The sequence below is a fragment of the Xenopus laevis genome, chromosome 6S (assembly GCF_017654675.1).
Source record: "Xenopus laevis strain J_2021 chromosome 6S, Xenopus_laevis_v10.1, whole genome shotgun sequence".
Lineage (NCBI taxonomy): Eukaryota > Metazoa > Chordata > Amphibia > Anura > Pipidae > Xenopus > Xenopus laevis.
The window spans coordinates 120,395,879-120,417,065 of record NC_054382.1 but is presented as its reverse complement, the minus strand read 5'-3'; the positions used below and the strand labels follow the sequence as shown (position 1 = coordinate 120,417,065).

The 21,187-nt window shown below is 40.0% G+C and overlaps 1 protein-coding gene across 1 annotated transcript; it reads left to right on the top strand.

Moving 5' to 3' along the window:
- The first annotated feature begins 207 nt into the window (after window positions 1–207).
- On the top strand, window positions 208–20,954 carry tmem74.S (transmembrane protein 74 S homeolog). The gene is made up of 2 exons (XM_018223912.2): window positions 208–328; window positions 19,781–20,954. Exon 2 carries the CDS (start codon window positions 19,829–19,831, stop codon window positions 20,669–20,671), a length of 843 nt encoding a protein of 280 aa, XP_018079401.1. The 5' UTR covers window positions 208–328; window positions 19,781–19,828; the 3' UTR covers window positions 20,672–20,954.
- Window positions 20,955–21,187: the final 233 nt, after the last annotated feature.

The window sequence follows — 21,187 nt, the reverse complement described above, 5'->3', positions numbered from 1 at the left end:
TTCTTGTTGTTATTGTGCCTGTTACACTGATGTGATTATAAATCACCACCTTGGATATTTAGAATTAAAAAGAAGAAAGAGGAGGGAAAGTCCATATGAAACTGTCAGTTCCGAGTCTCCCCTCTCCCCGCCTGCTGTCCATTCATTTGTACAAATCAGTGTCATTAGAACTACAAGCCCCAGCATGCCTTGCAGCCAACCACTCCCAGCTCAGCCCGTCCCTATGAGCAGCAGCAGCAGCTGTCGGACTGAGGAGAGAGCAGGAGCGCTAGAAGTGACAGTTGGGCAGAGCCGCGCGGGACGTGCCGGCAGGATGGAGCGCAGGCAGGTGAGTGTCCCGGGCCGAGAGAAAGCGCAGCGATTGTGCAGCGATTCCTCCTTTACTGAACAATTGTCCCGCAGCTGCTACTGGTCCTGCTCCGCTCTCTGCTCCTCTCGTTTCCACGCGTGCGGGGGCAAGTCCTGACTGTTGCTGTAATTATATTTGTATGTCTTTATTCTGTCGCTCCGACTCTTCCCAGTGTGGCTTATTAATATGTGAGTTATTTAGTCTATGAGAAGCGGGATGTGTCTCTGGCTTGTGCCGCTACTTGAGCCCCGGGAGCAGCGTTTGGAGTGATGGGATGAGAGAGAAAGAGAGAGAAGAGAGATATAAGATCTTATGTGCGACTCTGATTGATTCCAGTCTATTATTCCCCTGAGATTATCCCTCTGACAATCCTCTGATAATAATAACCTGATGCTGCTACTGACTTGTCTGCCTCATATTCACTCCTTCCCTCTCATATAAATGATCCATAGCCATTATTTCTGTCATTAGCCTCACACTCACTGACATATACTCATATATATATATATATATATATATATATACTCATCTGCCTCATTCTATCCCTCTACTTACTGGCTCTGTCCATTCATATCATTAGCTACATCTCTCTCTGTCTCCTGCATTATAACTAGCGCCTCTCTCTATTCTATCTGTCTGTCTATCTATTAGTGATGGGCAAATTTATTCGGCAGGTATAAATTCGCAGCAAATTTGCCCATGTCGCCATTGGCGAATAAATTAGCGAAAAAATTTGCCAACATTGAAAAAATTTTGGTGACGGTTTCGACGATGGCATCAAAGTTTTTCCAATGCCGGCGCCCATTTAGACGCTGCTTCACTAATTTTTCACCAGCTTCGTGAATTTCACATGAAATCCGTGGTGAAGCGAAACAGGACAAATTTGGCCATCACTATCTATCTATCTATCTATCTATCTATCTATCTATCTATCTATCTATCATCTATCTATCTATCATCTATCTATCTATCTATCTATCTATCTATCTATCTATCTATTATCTATCTATAAATCTATCTATCATCTATCTATCATCTATCTATCTATCTATCTATCTATCTATCTATTATCTATCTATAAATCTATCTATCTATCTATCTATCTATCTATCTATCATCTATCTATCTATCTATCTATCTATCTATCTATCTATCTATTATCTATCTATAAATCTATCTATCTATCTATCTATCTATCTATCTATCTATCTATCTATCTATCTATCTATCTATCTATCTATCTATCTATCTATCTATTATCTATCATCTATCTATCTATCATCTATCTATCTATCTATCTATCTATCTATCTATCTATCTATCTATCTATCTATCTATTATCTATCTATAAATCTATCTATCATCTATCTATCATCTATCTATCTATCTATCTATCTATCTATCTATCTATCTATCTATCTATTATCTATCTATAAATCTATCTATCTATCTATCTATCTATCTATCTATCTATCTATCTATCTATCTATTATCTATCATCTATCTATCTATCTCTCTCTCTCTCTCTATCTATCTATCTATCTATCTATCTATCTATCTATCTATCTATCTATTATTCTATTATCTATCTATAAATCTATCTATCTATCTATCTATCTATCTATCTATCTATCTATCTATCATCTATCATCTCTCTCTCTCTCTCTCTCTCTCTCTCTCTCTCTCTCTCTCTCTCTCTCTCTCTATCTATCTCTCTCTCTCTCTCTCTCTCTCTCTCTCTCTCTCTCTCTCTCATTATATCCATTCTCTCTGTAACTTGCATTAGTACATATTTTTCCACTGATCTGATCTGTAAAATGTGGCATCATGTTGCACCAGTGTCTGGGTCTGGGCTATGGATGGCAGGTGCCTAGGTGTTTCCAGAAGAATAATATGGGAGTGGGATATAGTAGAGATATATTATCTGGACTGTCAGGCATTTGGGGGTTCTTGATAAGAGGTGTCATATGTTAAATTTACAACAAAAAATAAAACTAATCTGGATAGCAGAATAAAAACAGTTTGGATTTATGCAGTTTAATTACAATCAAGTACAAGGCACTTGTTAAAAAAAGGCAATAATAATTGTAATTTTCATATAATTATAATTTCCATTTATGGGGGCCGGCATTCCTGTATTGTGGAGCTTTCTGGATAAGGGGTCTACCTATAAAATATCTCATAGCTGTACAGAGCCCGACAGAGAATACTACAGCTGAGTCAGTATTTTGTTCTGGGACCAATGGAAACCAAATCAAGTCAGGGGAGATAAAAGGAGTCAGAAAAGCTTCCACAAGGCTAGAAATGCATTGACCTACATTTTTTTCTTTTTTTATAGTTTATGAATTATTTACCTTCTTCTTCTGAATCTTTCCAGATTTCAAGTGGGGGGGTCACTGACCAATCTAAAAAAACAAAAAACAAATGCTCTGTAGGTTATTGTTACTTTCTTGTTATTGTATCTTTCCATCCAGGCCTCTTCCCTATTCATATTCCAGTCTCTTTTTCAGATCATGGTTACCAGGGTCATGTGGACCCTAGCAACCAGATTACTGAAATTGCAAACTGGAGAGCTGCTGAATAAAAAGCTAAATAACTCAAAAACCACAAATAATGAAAAAATGAACTCCACCCAAAATATTCTCCTTTTATTTAATAATGAAAGACAATGTCATTCTAAGCAACTTATACATTGTCTGTGCTCCAAAAATTCTTTATACATGCAGTTGCTATGGGAAGCAGTATTTGTCTCTTTGTGTTTTCTACAATGCTGGATAGGACTCTCGAAACAATAAAAGTAGCTGATGAACAGACCTGGGACGGAGCATGCAAGGATTGTGGGGAGAGCAAGAGTCAGAACCTGCAGTGCAGACACACTGCTCCCATTTGCAATGAATCTATATTGGAAACTTGCTTAGAATTACATTTATTTCATTATACTGGGATGCACTCGTGGGGCATCAGTCCCTAGAGACGGCCTTTGGAATGGCAGGAGATGTAGTTCAGTTACATCCACTTTCACCTGTATGTGGCCTTTAAAGGGCATGTAAAGTCTAAAATAGAATAAGGCTAGAAATGCTGTATTTTGTATACTAAATATAAACATGAACTTACTGCACCACAAGCCTAATCAAACAAATAATTTATGCTTTCAAAGTTGGCTACAGGGGGTCACCATCTTGTAACTTTGTTATACATCTTTGCAAGACTAAGACTGTGCACATGCTCAGTGTGGTCTGGGCTGCTTAGGGATCGTCATAAACAAAGCTGCTTGAGTTCTGCATGGCTGGGAAGTAAGGCGGGGGCTCCCCCTGCTGTTCATAAGTATGATTGTTTCCCTGCTCAGCAGTTAGGGACCGTCTGACAATTCCTATCCACAGCAGTAAATGAAGGGAGAATTTCACTGCATACAGTCAGGTTTCTTATAAAAACGGTACACATGTTTTAATTAAAGTATATTGGAGATAGGTTTCTTTTTTATTAAAGATGGGATTTTATTTTTTTTGCCTTTACATGCCCTTTAAATGATATTCCAGTTGCTGCTTGAATTACTGCCATGAGATGTGATGGAAAAGACACTCGTAGAACAAATAAGAGTCAAATGTAGAAGTGCCCAGTGTAACTATGGCAGCCGCTGTCTCTTACATCCCTGATACCGTTTATTCAACCGGCAGTAGTGACTTCAATATGGAGTTTATGTAAAATGTTTAAAGGGGACCTTTTACCCTTGGAAATAACTCCAAATCCTATTTCATAATATTAGACGAGCAAAATAAACTTCATTTACACTATATAAAATTATTTCAGTCTTGTTTCTTTTAGTCTTGGAATTCACAATCACATCAAACAGGATGGCGCCATTTTGTGGACACTGTTAAGCTTTAGATCATGCCAAAATCTTGTTTATGTGCCACAATGGGGCACCTGGTGCCAATACCCATGGACTGGCTACATTGATATTGAGCAGGGAGGGGGGATGTGGGGAAGGCACGTGGGTATTAATCTCAAAATCTACAAGCATGTAGCAAACCATCTCCTGTAGAAAAAACTAATAATAAATAATAATAAATCTGTATCTTTAGAGATTATTTTACATAAAGTAACAAGCTCCAGTAGAGGCATGGGAAATAATTTCAGTTTTAAAGGGGAAGGAAAGGCTAAAACTAAGTAAGCTTTATCAGAAAGGTCTATATAAATACACCAGAAAACCCTCAAAGTAATGCTGCTCTGAGTCCTCTGTCAAAAGAAACACAGGATTTATTTCCTTTTATTGTGTACTCATGGGCTTCTGTATCAGACTTCCTGTTTTCAGCATAAACCTCCAGGGCAGGGCTTGAGCATGCTCAGTTTGCTCCTCTCCCCCTCCCTCCTCCCATCCCTGCTGTAATTTGAGCTCAAGGCAGTAAGTAGCAGGGAGAGACTCAGGCAGGAAGTGATGTCACACCAAGCTTATATGGCAGCTGCTATCCTAAACAAACAGAGACAGTGTCTAGAGCTGTTTACTCAGGTATGGTAAAGCATTCTGCAGAATAAATATAGTGTTATAGCTTGTGCTATTGTGGCTAATCTGTTGGCAATAAATTGTCTTGGAGCTTTCCTTCTCCTTTAAGTAACCCAATAGGATTGTTTTGCCACCATTCTTTTTCCATGCCGCTTAGCTCCTATCAAGTACAAGGTTTTATTACTGTAGATAAAAAGGAAATCATTTTTTAAATTTGAATTATTTGATTAAAATGGAGTTTATGGGAGATTCTGTTATTTAGAGCTTTCTGGATAGCAGGTTACAGATCCCATTCCTGTACAACGTTCTTCCTTATGCTACATCTGCCCTGATATAAAATAAATGGAAATGTTGAACACAAATTCATATCAGATTGCTCAGAGTGCTCTTCTTCATTTTTGCAATTGACATTTTTTTCTCCTAGTCTTCAAGATATTAGCAGTTTTTTTAGATTGCTAATATAATGGATTGAAACAACAACACAGTGTTTACAAAAAAACTGCTAGTATCTTGAAAACTACAAAAACGAAATTGCTTACATTCATTTGTTACTAGGGTTTGCTTTTCCTTCAACTCTAGGTGACCAGTTACTTACTGAAGCAAATGAATAGACTAAAGGGGTGCCCAATAACAGTTGGCTATGAGGTTTTTGTTGTCTGAGAATCAGCGAAATAAGTGTATGGAGGTATTATTAACATAATCACATTTTAGGAGTTGAAGGACATATTCAACAGCTCTTCTCTGTGGTTTTGTTGCCCTTTAATCCCCAAACTGTCAGCCGGACCAACAGTGTCAGCTAGTTGCCTCACCACAATTATCCCAGGAAGTATTTGCACAAGATGTGAGTGTTGTTTGTTCCCGGGATTCTCTCTCTCTGGTGGGATAATGAGCAGGCATCTATATACACATATCTATGGCAGACACGTGCGCAGCAAATAAAACATCAGCGAAGGAGCGTAATGAATCCGGCACATTATAAATCAACTGTGTAGCGGCAGCCGCATGGCGTCATTAACATCTGAATCTTTATTCTGTATCTTGAGAAAGAGTAAAAGAGAAAGGAATTGTTCAGCCTGAGCAGGTTGTAGGGGAGAAAAGAGAATGGAAATACATAGAAATAGAACAAGGGAAATGAATGTGCAGAAGGGGGACTTGCCTTGGCGAGGCCGAGGGATATAAATCTCCGCTCCTTCACCTGTTCTTCAACTAAAGTGGCTCAGCTTGGGAGATTTACTGCTTGCCCTGTGGGAACCGTTCTCAGAGCGGAAGCCAGAAAGTCACTTAGAAACGGGATCAATCAGGGTTATTCAAGCTCGACCCTCCAGCAACGCAATTGTATTATCCATGTGGCAAGGCCGGAATTAGAAAATTAAATTCCATCTTGTACGTTGGACTTGCAGTAATGCACCAGGCAGGAGGGCTCATTTACAAACGCACTTGCTGCTCTTATAAAGAGGCAATAGAGAGCAGATGTTCATGCAATTCATTAGGGAACCTGTGTCCATGCTCCTACACTTCCACATGCTTGCAAATTAGTGATGTGCAGGTTGGGGTTTTCCCGACACTTAAGGTGGCCATAGACACACAGATCCTATCGTACGAATCGAGGATTCGACAGAGATCGGTCAGGTTTGATTTTGACCCGACCGATCCCGCCGGAGCCCATGGCACATCGTAATCGGATCGTTCGCCCGTACGCCCGAACAATCAGATTACCCCCGATATAGCCATAGTCATTTGGCGATGTTGCCAAACGAGCAGATCTTTGCATCTATGGCCACCTTAAGCCGCCCTCCCTCAGCCCACGCCCGCCTGCATCCGACTTCCAGGTTCCATTTATAGACCCACGCCGACCCGCAGCTAAAAAGCTTCACCTGTGAAGAGGAGTGTGAGGTCAGCCCGAACCCGCCCCAAAACCCGCGGGTATGGGGCCGGCCGGCACATCACTATTGCAAATACGTCCAATCTGTTCTGATGCATGGTGTGCATGGTGTGCAACTGCGAATGTTAACAGTGGAGAACTATGAAGCTAACGCTGCAATGGACCTGTTGTTGGTTCCAGGGATCTGACAGTAGGTTGTGTCCAAAGGCGCCCCAGACTTACACCCAATAAATCAGATGCAAATGATGGTTTCAATGGACACTTTGGAAATGGTGCAATCCCTACACATGCTAAATCCAAATAGCATCGAATTTGTGTGAGTGCAACTGTCGTTTTTGACACATCTGTGCAATTACAGTGGAGGAAATTCAGAGATGAAGCTGGAATTATGGGGTAAAAAACCCAGATTTGTATCCCAAATTCCTTACCATACTTGCGGCTGTCATCATGAATGAGCCCTGGGCTGTTGTGTTTGTTATGGGGTGTGAGAGTCCAATGGTAGAATCTGAAGGAACCTCCCGATAACCTTGTGTCCGCAAAATGTTATTTTAGCTCCTAAGAAAAATTTCTCCTGACTTTATTTTATTCAGCCTAGGGTTGAACCTGATGGCCACATGTGTCTATTTCTGCTTTAATAACTGGTGCTGCTCTCTGTGCCGCAGGGATGTGCCTTTGGGACATTGATTCAGGTTCCAATTCTATAGCTGGCAGTTTACTGAAACAAGACATTTTTACACCTGCTGCTTTGCTGAATTATTTGCTCAAACTGACGTCTTTCTCACTAAAGTTCATGTAGATAAAGGAGGCTCAGAACAACCCAAGGTCAACCACTGTGTGGCCTTTATTGTACCACAACAAATGGAAACATTTCAGAGGTGGGGTGAGGGACACCTTCGTTCATCAGGTTATAGAGTGAGTTCAAGGTTATGAAGGTATCAAATCCCAACCCCACCTCTCTATTTAATCTTATCACTAATAATTTCCCTTTCTATTTTTTAGTTAATGTCTGACTGTGTTGTGTCTAAAGATAGGAAACCAACCCCCCAGCTAGGTGAGTTATAGTTCAACACAACAACTATTGGCACTTATGGGCTTATTTATCAAAAAATTGAATTAGTGAGGTTTTAGAGGTTTTTTTCTACTTCAAATAAATGAAAAGAAATTAGCAGTTCTAGAAGAATTCAAGTGGCAGACATGTTGCCTAGTGAAGTCCAAGTCCTGAATCACTGTAGCCACAGGCCCAAAAAGAGATGGGTCAAATACAGCATCAATTACAGATAAGGGAACGAAGGAGAGACAAGTGAAGAACAGAAAGAAGAGAAAGGGAGAAGAGGGGATGAAGACAGAAAGAAGACGTATTGAACAATAAAACAATGAAGACACTAATGGCATCAAAGACTAACCCTGCAGCAGTTTTTAGCGAACAATATTTTGCGCTTGCTAGAAAAGCCAAGAAACCATTTGTGAACTTATAAACCAAGAGCAAACTGCTCAACCTGCTTCTCTTATAGAATATTCTGTCCGCTCTGTCCCCTACGTCCGACTTCCATTTGCTTCGTCAGATTCCATCTGAAATATTGCTTGGATGAAAGCCTGAAAAATGAAATTAGCACGCATTTAATTCTTGGCAAATAAAGCAAAGAGACATGCATCAAGCCCACGTTGCTGCTATTGAATTTAAAATAACTAAGCCCTTTTAATCATCTGGATTCTCCTGCCAGTCGCCTCATCCAGGGAATGATTAGCCAAGTACTAGTGAGCAGGAGATCGGTATGCACATGCTGTGTACAACAAACAAGCCAATGCACTTTGGTCCCTTTATTCATTTTCCACCTTTATGACTTGATCGAGGAATTGAAAGTACATGGAGGCACCAGATAGGAGAGGCTGGATCTAGAGAGAACCAGGGGACGTTTTGGAATGGTGACTGCTTGTTCTGTTTTAATTTCTCCTCTGAAAGAAAACAGCAAATCTTTGGTAATGACTAAAAATGGAGTCTAGTACTGGTAGAGAATGAAAAGCTTGCTTATCTCTAAAGCTGTCAATACACAGTGAGATCTCCTCCTGATTTGGCCATGCATTGGCCTAAATGGGCTCTGGAGTCTAGTGATGTTTGGGTCTGCAAATAACCAACCTAACCTGGCCATTCCAACCAGCACCCGACCCCAACCTGTCCTATTCCAACCAGCCTCCCACCCTAACCTGAGAGACAGACAGGAGCAATGTATACATAAGCTGAAGGAAGGCATCCACCGAAAAACCTGGGATGCTAACATTGTGGGCAGAGAGAGCTGTAGAAAGAGTTCTGCTCTATTCCAACCAGACCCCCACCCTAACCTGTCCGATTCCAACCAGCCTTCCACTCTTACCTGAGAGGCAGACAGGAGCAATATATACATGAGCTGAAGGAAGGCAGCCACCGAAAAACCTGGGATGCTAACATTGTGGGCAGAGAGAGCTGTAGTAAGAGTTCTGCTCTATTCCAACCAGCCTCCCATCCTAACCTGCCCAATTCCAACCAGCCTTCCACCCTTACCTGCCCTATTCCAACCAGCCTCCCACCCTAACCTGTCCAATTCCAACCAGCCTCCCACCCTAACCTGCCCAATTCCAACCAGCCTCCCACCCTAACCTGCCCAATTCCAACCAGCCTCCCACCCTAACCTGCCCTATTCCAACTAGCCTTCCACCCTTACCTGCCCTATTCCAACCAGCATGTTAAGCTATCCTGCCCTATTCCAACCAGCACCCAACATGACCTGGTGAACCATCATTATTTATATACCTTGCGGCCAACGTTCATCTCTGGCTCACCAGTGGGAGTGGGGCAAGCAGGCACAAGTATATAAATAAGCCAATGGCAGCCCACTGGAGCAATCGGAGGATGCAAAGAGGACCCAAAGAGTAGGACCCATCACTTGCCCAAATCTGTTAAAGATATGTTTTGCTGGCCCGACCCTTGGGTAAACCTGAACATTCTGGAGTTTCAGGCCTGCCCACACATAACATTCGGAGACCTGCCGAAGGATGACTGAAGCTGGGGCAGGTGGCGAGCTGAACTCTTGCTACAGCTTTTTCTGCCCACAATGTTAGCATCCCAAGTTTTTCGGTGGCTGCCTTCCTTCAGCTTATTTATAAATTGCCTCTCCCCCTCTAGTGACATCAGAGATGGGCCGGTGCGGTTATATAAATAATAATTGCTCACCAGTTTGGGAGAGGGTGGGTTAGGGCTACGTTTGGGTGCAGGTTGATTTTTTGGCAACCTGAAATCATTAGAAGATAGTTGTGATTGGCGATAGTATGACAATTTAAATTTCCAAAACTCAAGATAGTTCTAATTGAGCTTCACGGTCTAAAACTATCTTGATTTGTGAAGCCTTGATAGGCAGGATCATTTTATAGTTGTATAATGTACGTAGTACCCATTTTAACGAGTCATTTCCTTATTCATAGATTAATAGATTGATTCGCTGCTGGTATTTTCATAACTAAAAACAGGGAATTGGTGTTTTAATGTTTTTTTTTTAGTGTTGCATTGTGGATGTTCCTCCTGGCCCATAAAGTCATCAGTGACGCTTCAGAGCTTAAACCTTCTCCCAAATTCTTTCTTCTGCAAATAAAGCTCTTTGTGCGTCCTTTGTACAAAATCATTGTTACTCTTAATTCAATTACTTGAGAATAATAAGACTATGAAGGGAGATTTAAGGGGTAGTGGTTTTATAGGATAAACATGACTAATTCCTATTCTGGTGATTAACATTTAGCAGCAGGCGGCGGCCATTCAAAGCTGCAGTCAAACTGTTCCTTATAGCTCTTCCCATAGTGGAGGGTAATATAGAGCCCCAGGCTCATGGGCTGATTCTTTCTATTAAAAAACCACTTGATTACTGGAGCAATTAATGTTATGGGTCTCCTGTTTTTCTATCTATTGTCTATCTATCGTTCTGTCTGTCTGTCCATATATCTATTGTCTGTCTATGTTTATTTACTACCTATACAACTCTGTCATCTCTTTTATGTCATCTATACATGTATTATATCTCCACCTATTTATCTATTGTCAATCTAACTATAAATCTATATAAATCTACCTGCTGCATCTATATATATATTTAACTCTCTCTCTCTATCTAGCTATCTCTTTTTAAGCTATGCATCTCTCTGTCATCTCATTGCATCTATCTATGCATCTCTCATTTATCTATTGTCCGTCTATCTATCTTGTCTATTATCTCTCATTCTATTGTATCTGTCATCAATCTATCTAGCTATGTATTGTATGTATTATCTCTCTCTATCTCTATATATATATCTGTCTCTCTATCTATCTATCTATCTATCTATCTATCTATCTATCTATCTATCTATCTATCTATCTATCTATCTATCAGGGATGCACTGAATTCAGTGCTCTATTGCATAGAGCAATAGATACATTCTCGCTGATCTGATGCCCACAGGAATGCATGTTGGTGCATTCCGGTGGGCAAAAATCTGTATGTCCAGGGGCAAAGTTCAACAATTCATATGTGTGTGCCCCAGAAGTCTTGGCAAAACATAACTGCTCCTTATGCCTCAGAAAAAGTAACTAGTGATGTGCGAATTTGCGAAATGGCGAAAAATTTGTGAAACTGCGAAAATGTGCTGGACGCCGGTGAATTTTTGCTGCCGTTTTGCAAATTTATTTCGCGCAAAAATACGCCGCAAATTCCCGCCTGGCGGGAATAAAAGTAACACACAACAGGGGACCTTTTTACCTATAAAGTGGATCACCGTACCAGAGGCCTCCCCTTTAGACTAGAAGAAAAGAACTTTCATTTGAAGCAACGTAGGGGGTTCTTCACAGTCAGGACAGTGAGGTTGTGGAATGCACTGCCGGGTGATGTTGTGATGCTGATTCAGTTAATGCCTTTAAGAATGGCTTGGATTATTTCTTGGACAGACATAATATCAAAGGCTATTGTGATACTAAGCTCTATAGTTACCAACATGAAAAATTTGTGGTTAATAATGGATCCAGTAGGCAGAACTTTGCTGCAAAATTCAAGTGCTTTATTGTGTCACGACATGTTTCGAGCTGAGCTCTTTCTCAAGTGTAACACTTGAGAAAGAGCTCAGCTCGAAACATGTCGTGACACAATAAAGCTGGACCCATTATTAACCACAACTTTTTCATGTTGGATATTATGCTTCAACTTGGTGTTTCACAGCAAACTCTATAGTTGGTATAGATATGGCTATATAGAATTTATGTGAAAGTAGGGAGGGGTGTGTGTATGGATGCTGGGTTTTCATTTGGAGGGGTTGAACTTGATGGACTTTGTCTTTTTTCAACCCAATTTAACTATGAAACTATGTCAACCCAACCATATTTATACCCATGACCAGGGTTGGGTAAGGACCATAACTGGAGATGACACATATTAGATGTTACCAAAAAACTCACAGATTTCAGTCTCAAGACAGCTTGGTGCAAGGATTTATTTAAATAACATGATATATTTATGGAAAATTTCCCTATGTCTCTAAAATGATTTTCATTTGGGACCCATTAACTTTTAGTCCTGCCACAGACCTCTTCTGAAGTTCATCAGGTTGTATATTTATTATGACATCCCCCCGGAGATATAAGAAAGTAGCAGGTGCTACTCGCTACTCCACCCATAGAATATGATCGTTCTTAACATCATTCTGATCTTTTTGTGGGACTCCAATTGCACTTGCGGGTGTACATAGGTCCTCAATCTCTTTTTGATCTGGGCATCAAAGAAGTCAGAAGAGTGTTGTATCTAGCGAGAGAAGTATGCCAAGAGGATGAAAGAACTGTAGCTAGTAAAAGAGGGCAAGAATCCAGAATATAAGCAGAGAGGATATTGGGAGTCTGAAAGGGCTTGTGCAAGCTGAGAAGTGTTTCTGCCCATCTGCTTATGAATCTCATTATCATATATTTTCCTAATGTTTTGTAATTGTTTTGTTCCTTCAGTGAAACGAGTTTTAGATGATTAAAATCAGACAGCATTAATTAGAGCAAATGTAAAACCGCGACCAACACAGCTCAGCAGCTTTGGCTCGGCAATAGGCAACCTTTCATTTACCAGCTGGTCACAATAAGTCTCCGGAAGGAGCGGAGACCCGACAACATCTGGCAAATTGGTGGTGCAGATATATCTATGTTAGGTTGTTCTATGAAGACGTCATTGGTTCCATATTTGCATTTGAAGATATATAAAAACCAGTGATTTAATTAGCTATCTGACCACCATTACTAAGAATTCCTTTGATTGCTGATTTACATTTCATGATCTTGAAGCCAAGAATCCCCCTCTCTCTCTCTCTCTCTGTACTGTTGGCCAACAATCATCTCCAATTCCTCATGACTGCTGCTCGCTCCCACAAGATGTCAAACACTAAATACGCATAATGAATAATAAATTGCACCAACCAGCAACGTCTTTGCATGCCATTTGCATTTAATTTTGAAAAAAGACGCGGGTTACCTTGTGCAATTTGCTAAGTGAGGCAGTTTTTTTGTTTAACAAGAAGGCTGGGATTGCATTATGACACAACAGATGAATATCATTCGGGATTGTAAGCCAGTGGATATAATTTAGCTCATTGTGTCTAAATGGAGAAAATGATTTGTGCTTTATTAGCGGTGCCAAGTAACACGTTTATTTTTGGCTTGTCAGAAGGGATATTAACGTGCAATGTTTCTTACTTACATAAAAAGGGCCGTGGGCTTCTTGTTGAGAACCTTGCAAGATGGGTTTCTATGAATGTCATTTAGTTGCCAAGCCTTTTATTGGTCCTCTATATAACGGTGTTTAATGTGAAGATGAATTGATACAGGCACTTCCTTTAATTATCCAAGTCAATCAGTGCAACAGGGTTTGTATAGATGAATGGTGCGTCTGTTTTGTTAAAACGACAAATGTCATTATTCAATGTGGTTGCTTTTAGGGCAATAAAGTTGTTTTGGTGTTTTTTTAGGCTATATTCCATTTATTAATTTGTGCCCAAAATCCAAAAAGTATCAAAGACAGAAGGCTGATGGATCTTGGAGGAAGAATTCATAAAGGAGCTCTATCAGTGAAATGGTTGGCTGTCCTGTGAAATTAGCCTTTTACCCCTCAATTTATTCATCTTCTTGGCCTCTATCTGGGCAGGGCACCAATGACCTTGGACTCTTTTTTTGAAAGAGGGCATCTCTTGTTTGTTCTGTATCTGCCACACTATCTTAGTTCTATAGATACCACTTACCTTGCCCTCTGTGTGGCCAGATTACATTTGTGGTTTATTATTCTAGTTTCTAAATTCTTGCCTTCAAACTACTTACTTTCCCTGAATGTGTTAGTCCTCTTGGTCCCTGTCTGGGCACTGTATGCATGTGGTTACTGTACATTTATCATGCTCCTTGGCCTTTGGCCAGTAAACATATTTAGGTATTCATTTGGTATGCACCATTCTGCTTGTCTTCTATGTAGAACGCATACGTTAATCGGTAGTCCTCCTTTTCCTCTGTTTGGTTGAATATGGCTGATCATTATGTGTATACTGGTCAACTTGCCTTCTGGTTCAAAAAATGTTTTGAGAAATCATTTTTAAGTGGCTGAATGTCCTCATGCACATGTATGTCCATCTTGTAGATGGATATCTGATCCCGCTCAATCAGATATTTGTTGCGAAGACTAGAAGAATCCTATTTATCGACAGATGAATGGGATGGGGCTGCATGGTGCATCGTGTGGTCCAAGTGTTGGCCTAGTTGCCAGCTGACCATATCAGCCTTATTTGACCCACCACTTGGGAGGCCAAATCAGGCAAATACATAATCATTTTGCAAGACTACCACACAAATGCATCTACCTGTGTAATGGGCAGCTCTGTTTATTAAGTCAGAGAAACTGGCAAAGGAGAAAGGAGATGTTCAGTATATAGAGTCACTGTGCACAGTTCAGGGTGGGGATAACAGTTCATGACCAATATATAATTTTAAACAGTAAATAATCTCTGACAAATGTAATCCATATTGATTTATTTTACCTTGTATTCAAGGTCTCAGAGATAACAGCAAGGATAAAGGGATCGAACCCCTGTTGTTCTACCGCACTTTACTCCGTTGGTGCTGGACTACAAATTACAGTGCAATATGGGAAGTCCAAACAACACATTAATCTTTATATGTAAATAACAGCTAGAGGACCGACATAGCGCTGATAAGAAGGATGGTCATTGGTCAGTTTTTTTGCTTCTGTAGTGGTGTTTGGTCAGCAGCATATCCTACGTTTTCAGCCAATATTACAGTCATTTCATCATAGAATTCTGGACAACTAAAACATTTTAATTTTTGACCAACAATATGATTTTTTTATTCATCTCAAATTTGGGTTCTTATTCAGTTTGGCCAAATCATTTCTGGGGGAGTTCAACTTCTTTTCTTGTCTCCAAAAAGGCATTCGGATATACAGTATCAGATCAATCGCCTAATGACTTATGATTCATTTTCTAAAGGGCAACTAATCCTATCATTCCTTGTACTATGTCATTCACCAGACGCCTCCAGATACAGAACTGAACCCCAAAAAGCCAAATAGGTTTACAAATGGATAAGTTAATTAAAAAACATTTGAGTGGTCCATGAGTGTATAGGAAGCAACATTAAGCTTCTCTGCTAAGTGACTTACTTAGTGTTTTCTGGATCAGATAGGCCCCCAGTCCAGTATCCCATGGCAACTAATCATATACTCTACCTGTACAGACCTGATTAAACTACTTAACTGATTGTTGCTATGGTTTTCCACAGCATACAAATTTGTTTACTAAATGAGACTATTATAATCTCTTCTTTGCAACAGATGCTCCGGTCTCTTGGCTTTGCTCAGCACACCATGTCAGTAATTAGAAACTATGGCCAGTACGAAGAAACTCGTCTTTTTCGTTTTTTTATATACGGGAAAGCATGAAATACACTGAAATTAAATTCTAGTGAAAAGATCATGTTTGTAATTTAATATTTTTTTCAATTTTGGAAAAGCATGGAAGCAAAACCTCATTTTTTTCTGGCTCTTCCCGTACTATAAGTCTATATATTAGGTTCTTCTTTTGTCACAAAATGGAGGTCTTGCTTTGAAGGGCCATAGGTCTAGGGTTGCCACCTGTCCGGTTGTGATTCTGACAGTCTGCTTTTTAGAAGTATTCAGCAAAGCATGATGAAAGCAATTTGTCTGACGTCATTGCTCAATGGCACGAAACTCAAATATATAGAGGGGCCGTGGCCAAATACATGTTGACCAGTGTAGTCCATTTTCATAGTGCGATTTCTAGTTTGTCTTGCATGTTCCAGATATTGCCTGTCCCTGACCATTCCTAGTTTATCGACCACACTCTTGGATCCTGTTTCTGTTCCGTGAAACTCTTGGTTTTGACCTGGCCTGTGAATCCGACCACCCTCTCAACTCCCCGTCCTTCTAGTAAACCTTCAGTTCACTTGCCTGCCCAGAACTCTCCCCTTGGTCCTCTCACTTTAAAATCTGTTGGCATTCGAGTAGCGGAGGGCTCCTCCCGAAGTGAAAGGCATTGGTTATAGGTCAAAGCGTGAGTCGGGGACCTTGGTATTAGTTCTGGGTTTTGGGACACCCTACGTTACACTAACTGCTCATTTGAATGCAACTTCACTCTACATTTTATAGTGAACATGTATCATTGGTTTGAAGACCATACAAATTATGCATGAAAAATTAAACAAACCATATTTTTTTATATAGTATAAGGGGTTGGGTAGCTAGGAACAACTTTATGGGGGAAAGCAGCCCAAGGCACAATCACAACTTATGAAAGTTTAAAATCTTTTTTTAAGATGTTTAACAAAAAGTACTAAAAAAAGTTCCTTGCCTCTTAATAGGCTTCTGAGACAGGACAGTTATCCTTAGTAACCAGGAGTAGGCCTAACGACTGTCTCCCAAACAATGTAAAGAAAACAAAATCCCAACCTTGTTGGACCTCTACCTTGTTGCTTGAACTGCCTTTAATCAGGAAGACATAAAACATCTGGGCTGGACTAGCAGCTCCGGAACCAGCTCCTCTGTTTGTTTAGAACCTGGGAAATATAAGCTTTGTCCTGAACTTTCACAGATACCTTGATATTGACCTCAACACAATACTAAGTGATACCCTTGTACCGGGGTAGATTGGGTTTAGGATTTAAAGGTCATAATCCAGAGATTTATAAGTGTTGTGTCTAAAAACAGACATATTTTATATTGCCTTTATATAGCTGATTTGTAATTATTTCTTTATGAAATAAATTCACATTTTGACAGCCTTAATCAATAATATGAACCATTAAACAGTGTCCTAGACCTAGTAGTGTGCATTTGTCTTTATGTCAATGTGATCCCGAGGAAGAGCCAAGTTTTTTTTGTCAGTATCTATCTACTGCGAGTACATTTTCCCTAAAAGACCTAAAAAGCTTTGGAAGTCAGAATCAGCAGAGAAGTTATGGATATTGACGTTCGGCCGGAGATAAAAATAGAGCATCCTGCTGAGCCGCTGCTACTGATTGGGAAATTGGAGACCAATGCATAAGGATGAGTTAAGAACTAGCCAAATTGTATCTATAATGTAGCCTAAAGCAAAGGGAGTCAAATTTGGCCGTTGTGCTGAGTCAGAATCTGCTGAAGTGCTGAGACTGTAATGGTCCCAAAAGGAGACCTTGTAGATAGCAGTACCACAAAGAATTGATGTACAAAAACATTGCTTTTGGCATTACACACACTGGCCTTTTTTAAAACACAGAACAATATAACTGTTTTTATAGACTAAGCAGGTGATCCTTATAATAAGCCTTTAAAAGGCCATTCGTTGTTTCTGTGCTTGGCCCATTGTAATGCCGATGTTGATGATACGTGTCTTTCTATGTGGCAAAACTCAGTTCTACCAATAGAAACTATTCAGTGGTGTCCCACAGCTGAAAATATCCTCAACGGCATGGCGTAGAACAATTCATACGGATTATTGTTAGTGTATTGAAAAGCTGTGGGAAGACAGTGGAGGCTACATCAAAACAATGGATGTTTTCTCAAGGCTGAAGCTGCTAGATGACTCATAAGAAGAGAACAAAACAAGAGGGGAATGATCAGCCAAGTTCCTTGTAATATTTACAAGATTTAAATGAAAATGTATTAGATATATTATTAAATATATTAGGAGTGGACTTGCTGATGCTCCAAGGAACGAGTTTTATGAAAAGATTTGTTTCTTTCAGAATGGAAACAGAATCACTGAAGATCCTTTGCTTTAATGTTGAATATATAGATATGAGGCAGGAATAGAAAATGTTCTGGTTTAATAACTTATAGGACCAATAACTTTACTACAGGTATGAGATCCATTATCCGGAAACCCCTTATATGAAGGTTAAGAATTATTGAATAGGCATCTCCCATAGACTCCATTTTATCCAAATAATCCAGATTTTTAAAAATGATTAACCTTTTCTCTGCAGTAATACAATTAAGATTGAATTAATCCTTATTGGAAGCAAAATCAGCCTATTGGGTTTATTTAATGTTTACATGATTTTATAATAGACTTATGGTATGAAGATCCAAATTACAGAAAGATCCCTTATTCGGAAAATCCCAGGCCCGGAGCATTCTAGATAACAGGTCCCATACCAATATATATGCTGTCAGAATTTATAGGCCAAATAATGATACTAAATATAGTGTCTTAGGACTGCTGAACCTCTGGACTGGTGCAATAAATTCACCATATACGTAAAATACAGAATTGTAAGCTATATTACTTTTTAGCTTTAAATTATCATTTAATAGCATATTCTGTGTAATTATTCCTTCATTAAAGTAATATTTGGAATAAAATGTTGGCCGTCAGTCTCTGTCTATCTCCTGGAAAGACCCTTCGGTCTTAGGTTCCCCATTATATCAGGGGAAAAACTAGAGGTAGGCAGTTTAGGTGCAACTATTTAAGGAAGGGGGGATGCAATTCCAGTACAAGTTAATTGCAATATGTACAGGTGGCAGCTATATGAAATGAGGCCCATCATTAGACCTAGCTCCTTGTCTCGTACCCCTGATCGGCTGGACACCACTCAGACTCTCTAACGCACTACCCTGTTTAGCTATGTGTTATATACACATAGTCCTGCTAAATAAATACAGCCAAGAGGATTAATGGGCCCCTAATCCTTTGATGCTAGACTTGCTAACTCTAATCAAGGTCAACCATAAACCAGAAGCTTATTTATTGATTTGAGAATGAGATCAATAAAAAAATATACATGAATATGTATGTCTTGAGGAACCATAGTAAGTGTTACTTGGAGATAGCAAGAAATAGATTTCATTATCTCTGATGAGGGTATAATCAGCTATGTGCTCCTGAGAATAGAATAAAACCGGCTATTGATTTATCTTGGTCACATCAGCCATACTTTATTAACCTTTTATTCAACTAATCTTGACCTGTTTGCCAGAATTCCACTCCTAGCGGCACAAATGTTGATCTTAATATTCACTATAGAGTCCTGTGTGGGTCCAGTTGGGAAGACCTGAACCACTGACCTGCTATACACCCTGCCGCTTTCCTGCTACCCCACTCTACCCGCACTACCTGTGCCTTAAAACTGACAAGGGGACCAGATGTAACTTCAATGCTGTGTGGAAGTGATGTCACTTTGGAGGCGGGTCAGCAAGATCAGGAGGAAGTTGGGAGGGGCGTCAGTCTGCAGTCCACCTTGGTTCAGAGGCAGGATACCTGCCTGGGGACTTTATGTGCTTTGAGGGTATTGAAGGAATTCCCAATGCAGGACTCAAACTCACTATTTGCCATGAAAAGGAGGCATCAAAAGTTACTTTCCAAGGTTAATAACTGAAACGTGTCCATGTGTATCTCATAGTGAAAAGTCTAAAGCAACTTTTTCTATCAGAAACAAAAGTGCATCAATGCTAGTCATACAAATGTCATTGGTTCCTACTTTTATGTATAGTGACTCCAGTCTTCATATTTTTGTTTTCCTGTGTTTTAGATCAGTTGTAGACACAGCATGGCTTGCAGAAGATCTGATGCATAGAAGATGTCCATGGCTTGCACGGAGCTTTTACATATTGCCGGAAAGACACAGAAGCTCGATGAATGTAACAATGTGGACTGGGGCTACAGTGGCTGCAAGAATGACATCGGAGACCCACAGGCTTTTTGTTATGAGAACCACCATGTGTCTTTAGCAGCCTCTCCCAGTCAATATGAGTCTATACCGTTGGACTCAACAGAAGAAACCCAGGATCTACAGTACTTTCAAAATGTCTGTGTCAAGGATGGAAAGAAGGTGTGCTGCGCTGAAGAAATAGAGACTTCTTTTACATACATTGATGAAAATGTCAACATAGAGCTTGTGACCCATCATCCTTCCAATAAGAATGGCCAGGGGCCTGTGTGTCATAGTTTGGATAGAGACATCCAATCAGAAGGCATCCAGGAAACCTCTATAATGTCAGATGATGAAGGTGTATCTGAAGCCTCTGGGAAGTCTGTAGATTATGGCTTCATCAGCGCAGTGACTTTCCTAATAACCGGTGTATTGCTTGTGGTTATTTCATACCTAGTCCCCCGGGAGAACCGATCAGATCCAAACATCACGTCCGCCAGACAGATGGAACAAATAGAGAAAAAGAATGCGATCATTGGTGCCCATTTGGACAGATGCGTGATTGCGGGGCTGTGTTTGTTAACCCTTGGTGGTGTAGTACTGTCCATTTTATTAATGATATCGATGTGGAAAGGGGAATTGTACAGGAGGAAAGCAATGGCAGCCAAGGACTCTTCAAAACTCTATGGTTCCATTAATTTCAACCAAACAAAGTCGGGCGGAAATGAAAATGCTATGGTTCAGGAAGAAACTGTTGACATCGTTAACTAGACCGTCTGCATTTTGGTCCTTTTTTTACTCCTAGGTAACAACATAACACGAGCGTGAAAAAGTAGAATATTGTTTACAAAAAACTGCCATGATCCATGTTATATCTAACACCTGGTACTATTGACTGTCATTGAACAGCACCTACAGTGATTTACTACTAACCACCACAATCTAGACTAACGGTAGGATGTGTGGGTATAATGAAGGCTTATTATGATGGTGTATAACATTGTGTTCAATTGTTTGGGTGTCATGTGAAATGGAATAAAATATAAAGAGTGAATGCTTTCTAGGGTATAAATTATTGCCTTTCTATGAAGGGTCCAGTTATACCATTGCAGTAATAATATTGCAGGGTAGGACTTCAGAAAGATCCTAATCAAACTCATTGGACTTATTTACAGTGGTGACATCACAAAGGCGCTGTTAGCTTGGACAAACAATGTCTCTGTTCTTAATGAGAGAAAAAAACCCAGTGGGCACCTCCAACCTAGACCGCCACCTTCGCTGCTCTCT

What these genes read in the sequence shown, in the direction of transcription:
- tmem74.S (XM_018223912.2), top strand. Translation starts at nt 19,829, where the DNA reads ATGTCCATGGCTTGCACGGAGCTTTTACATATTGCCGGAAAGACACAG.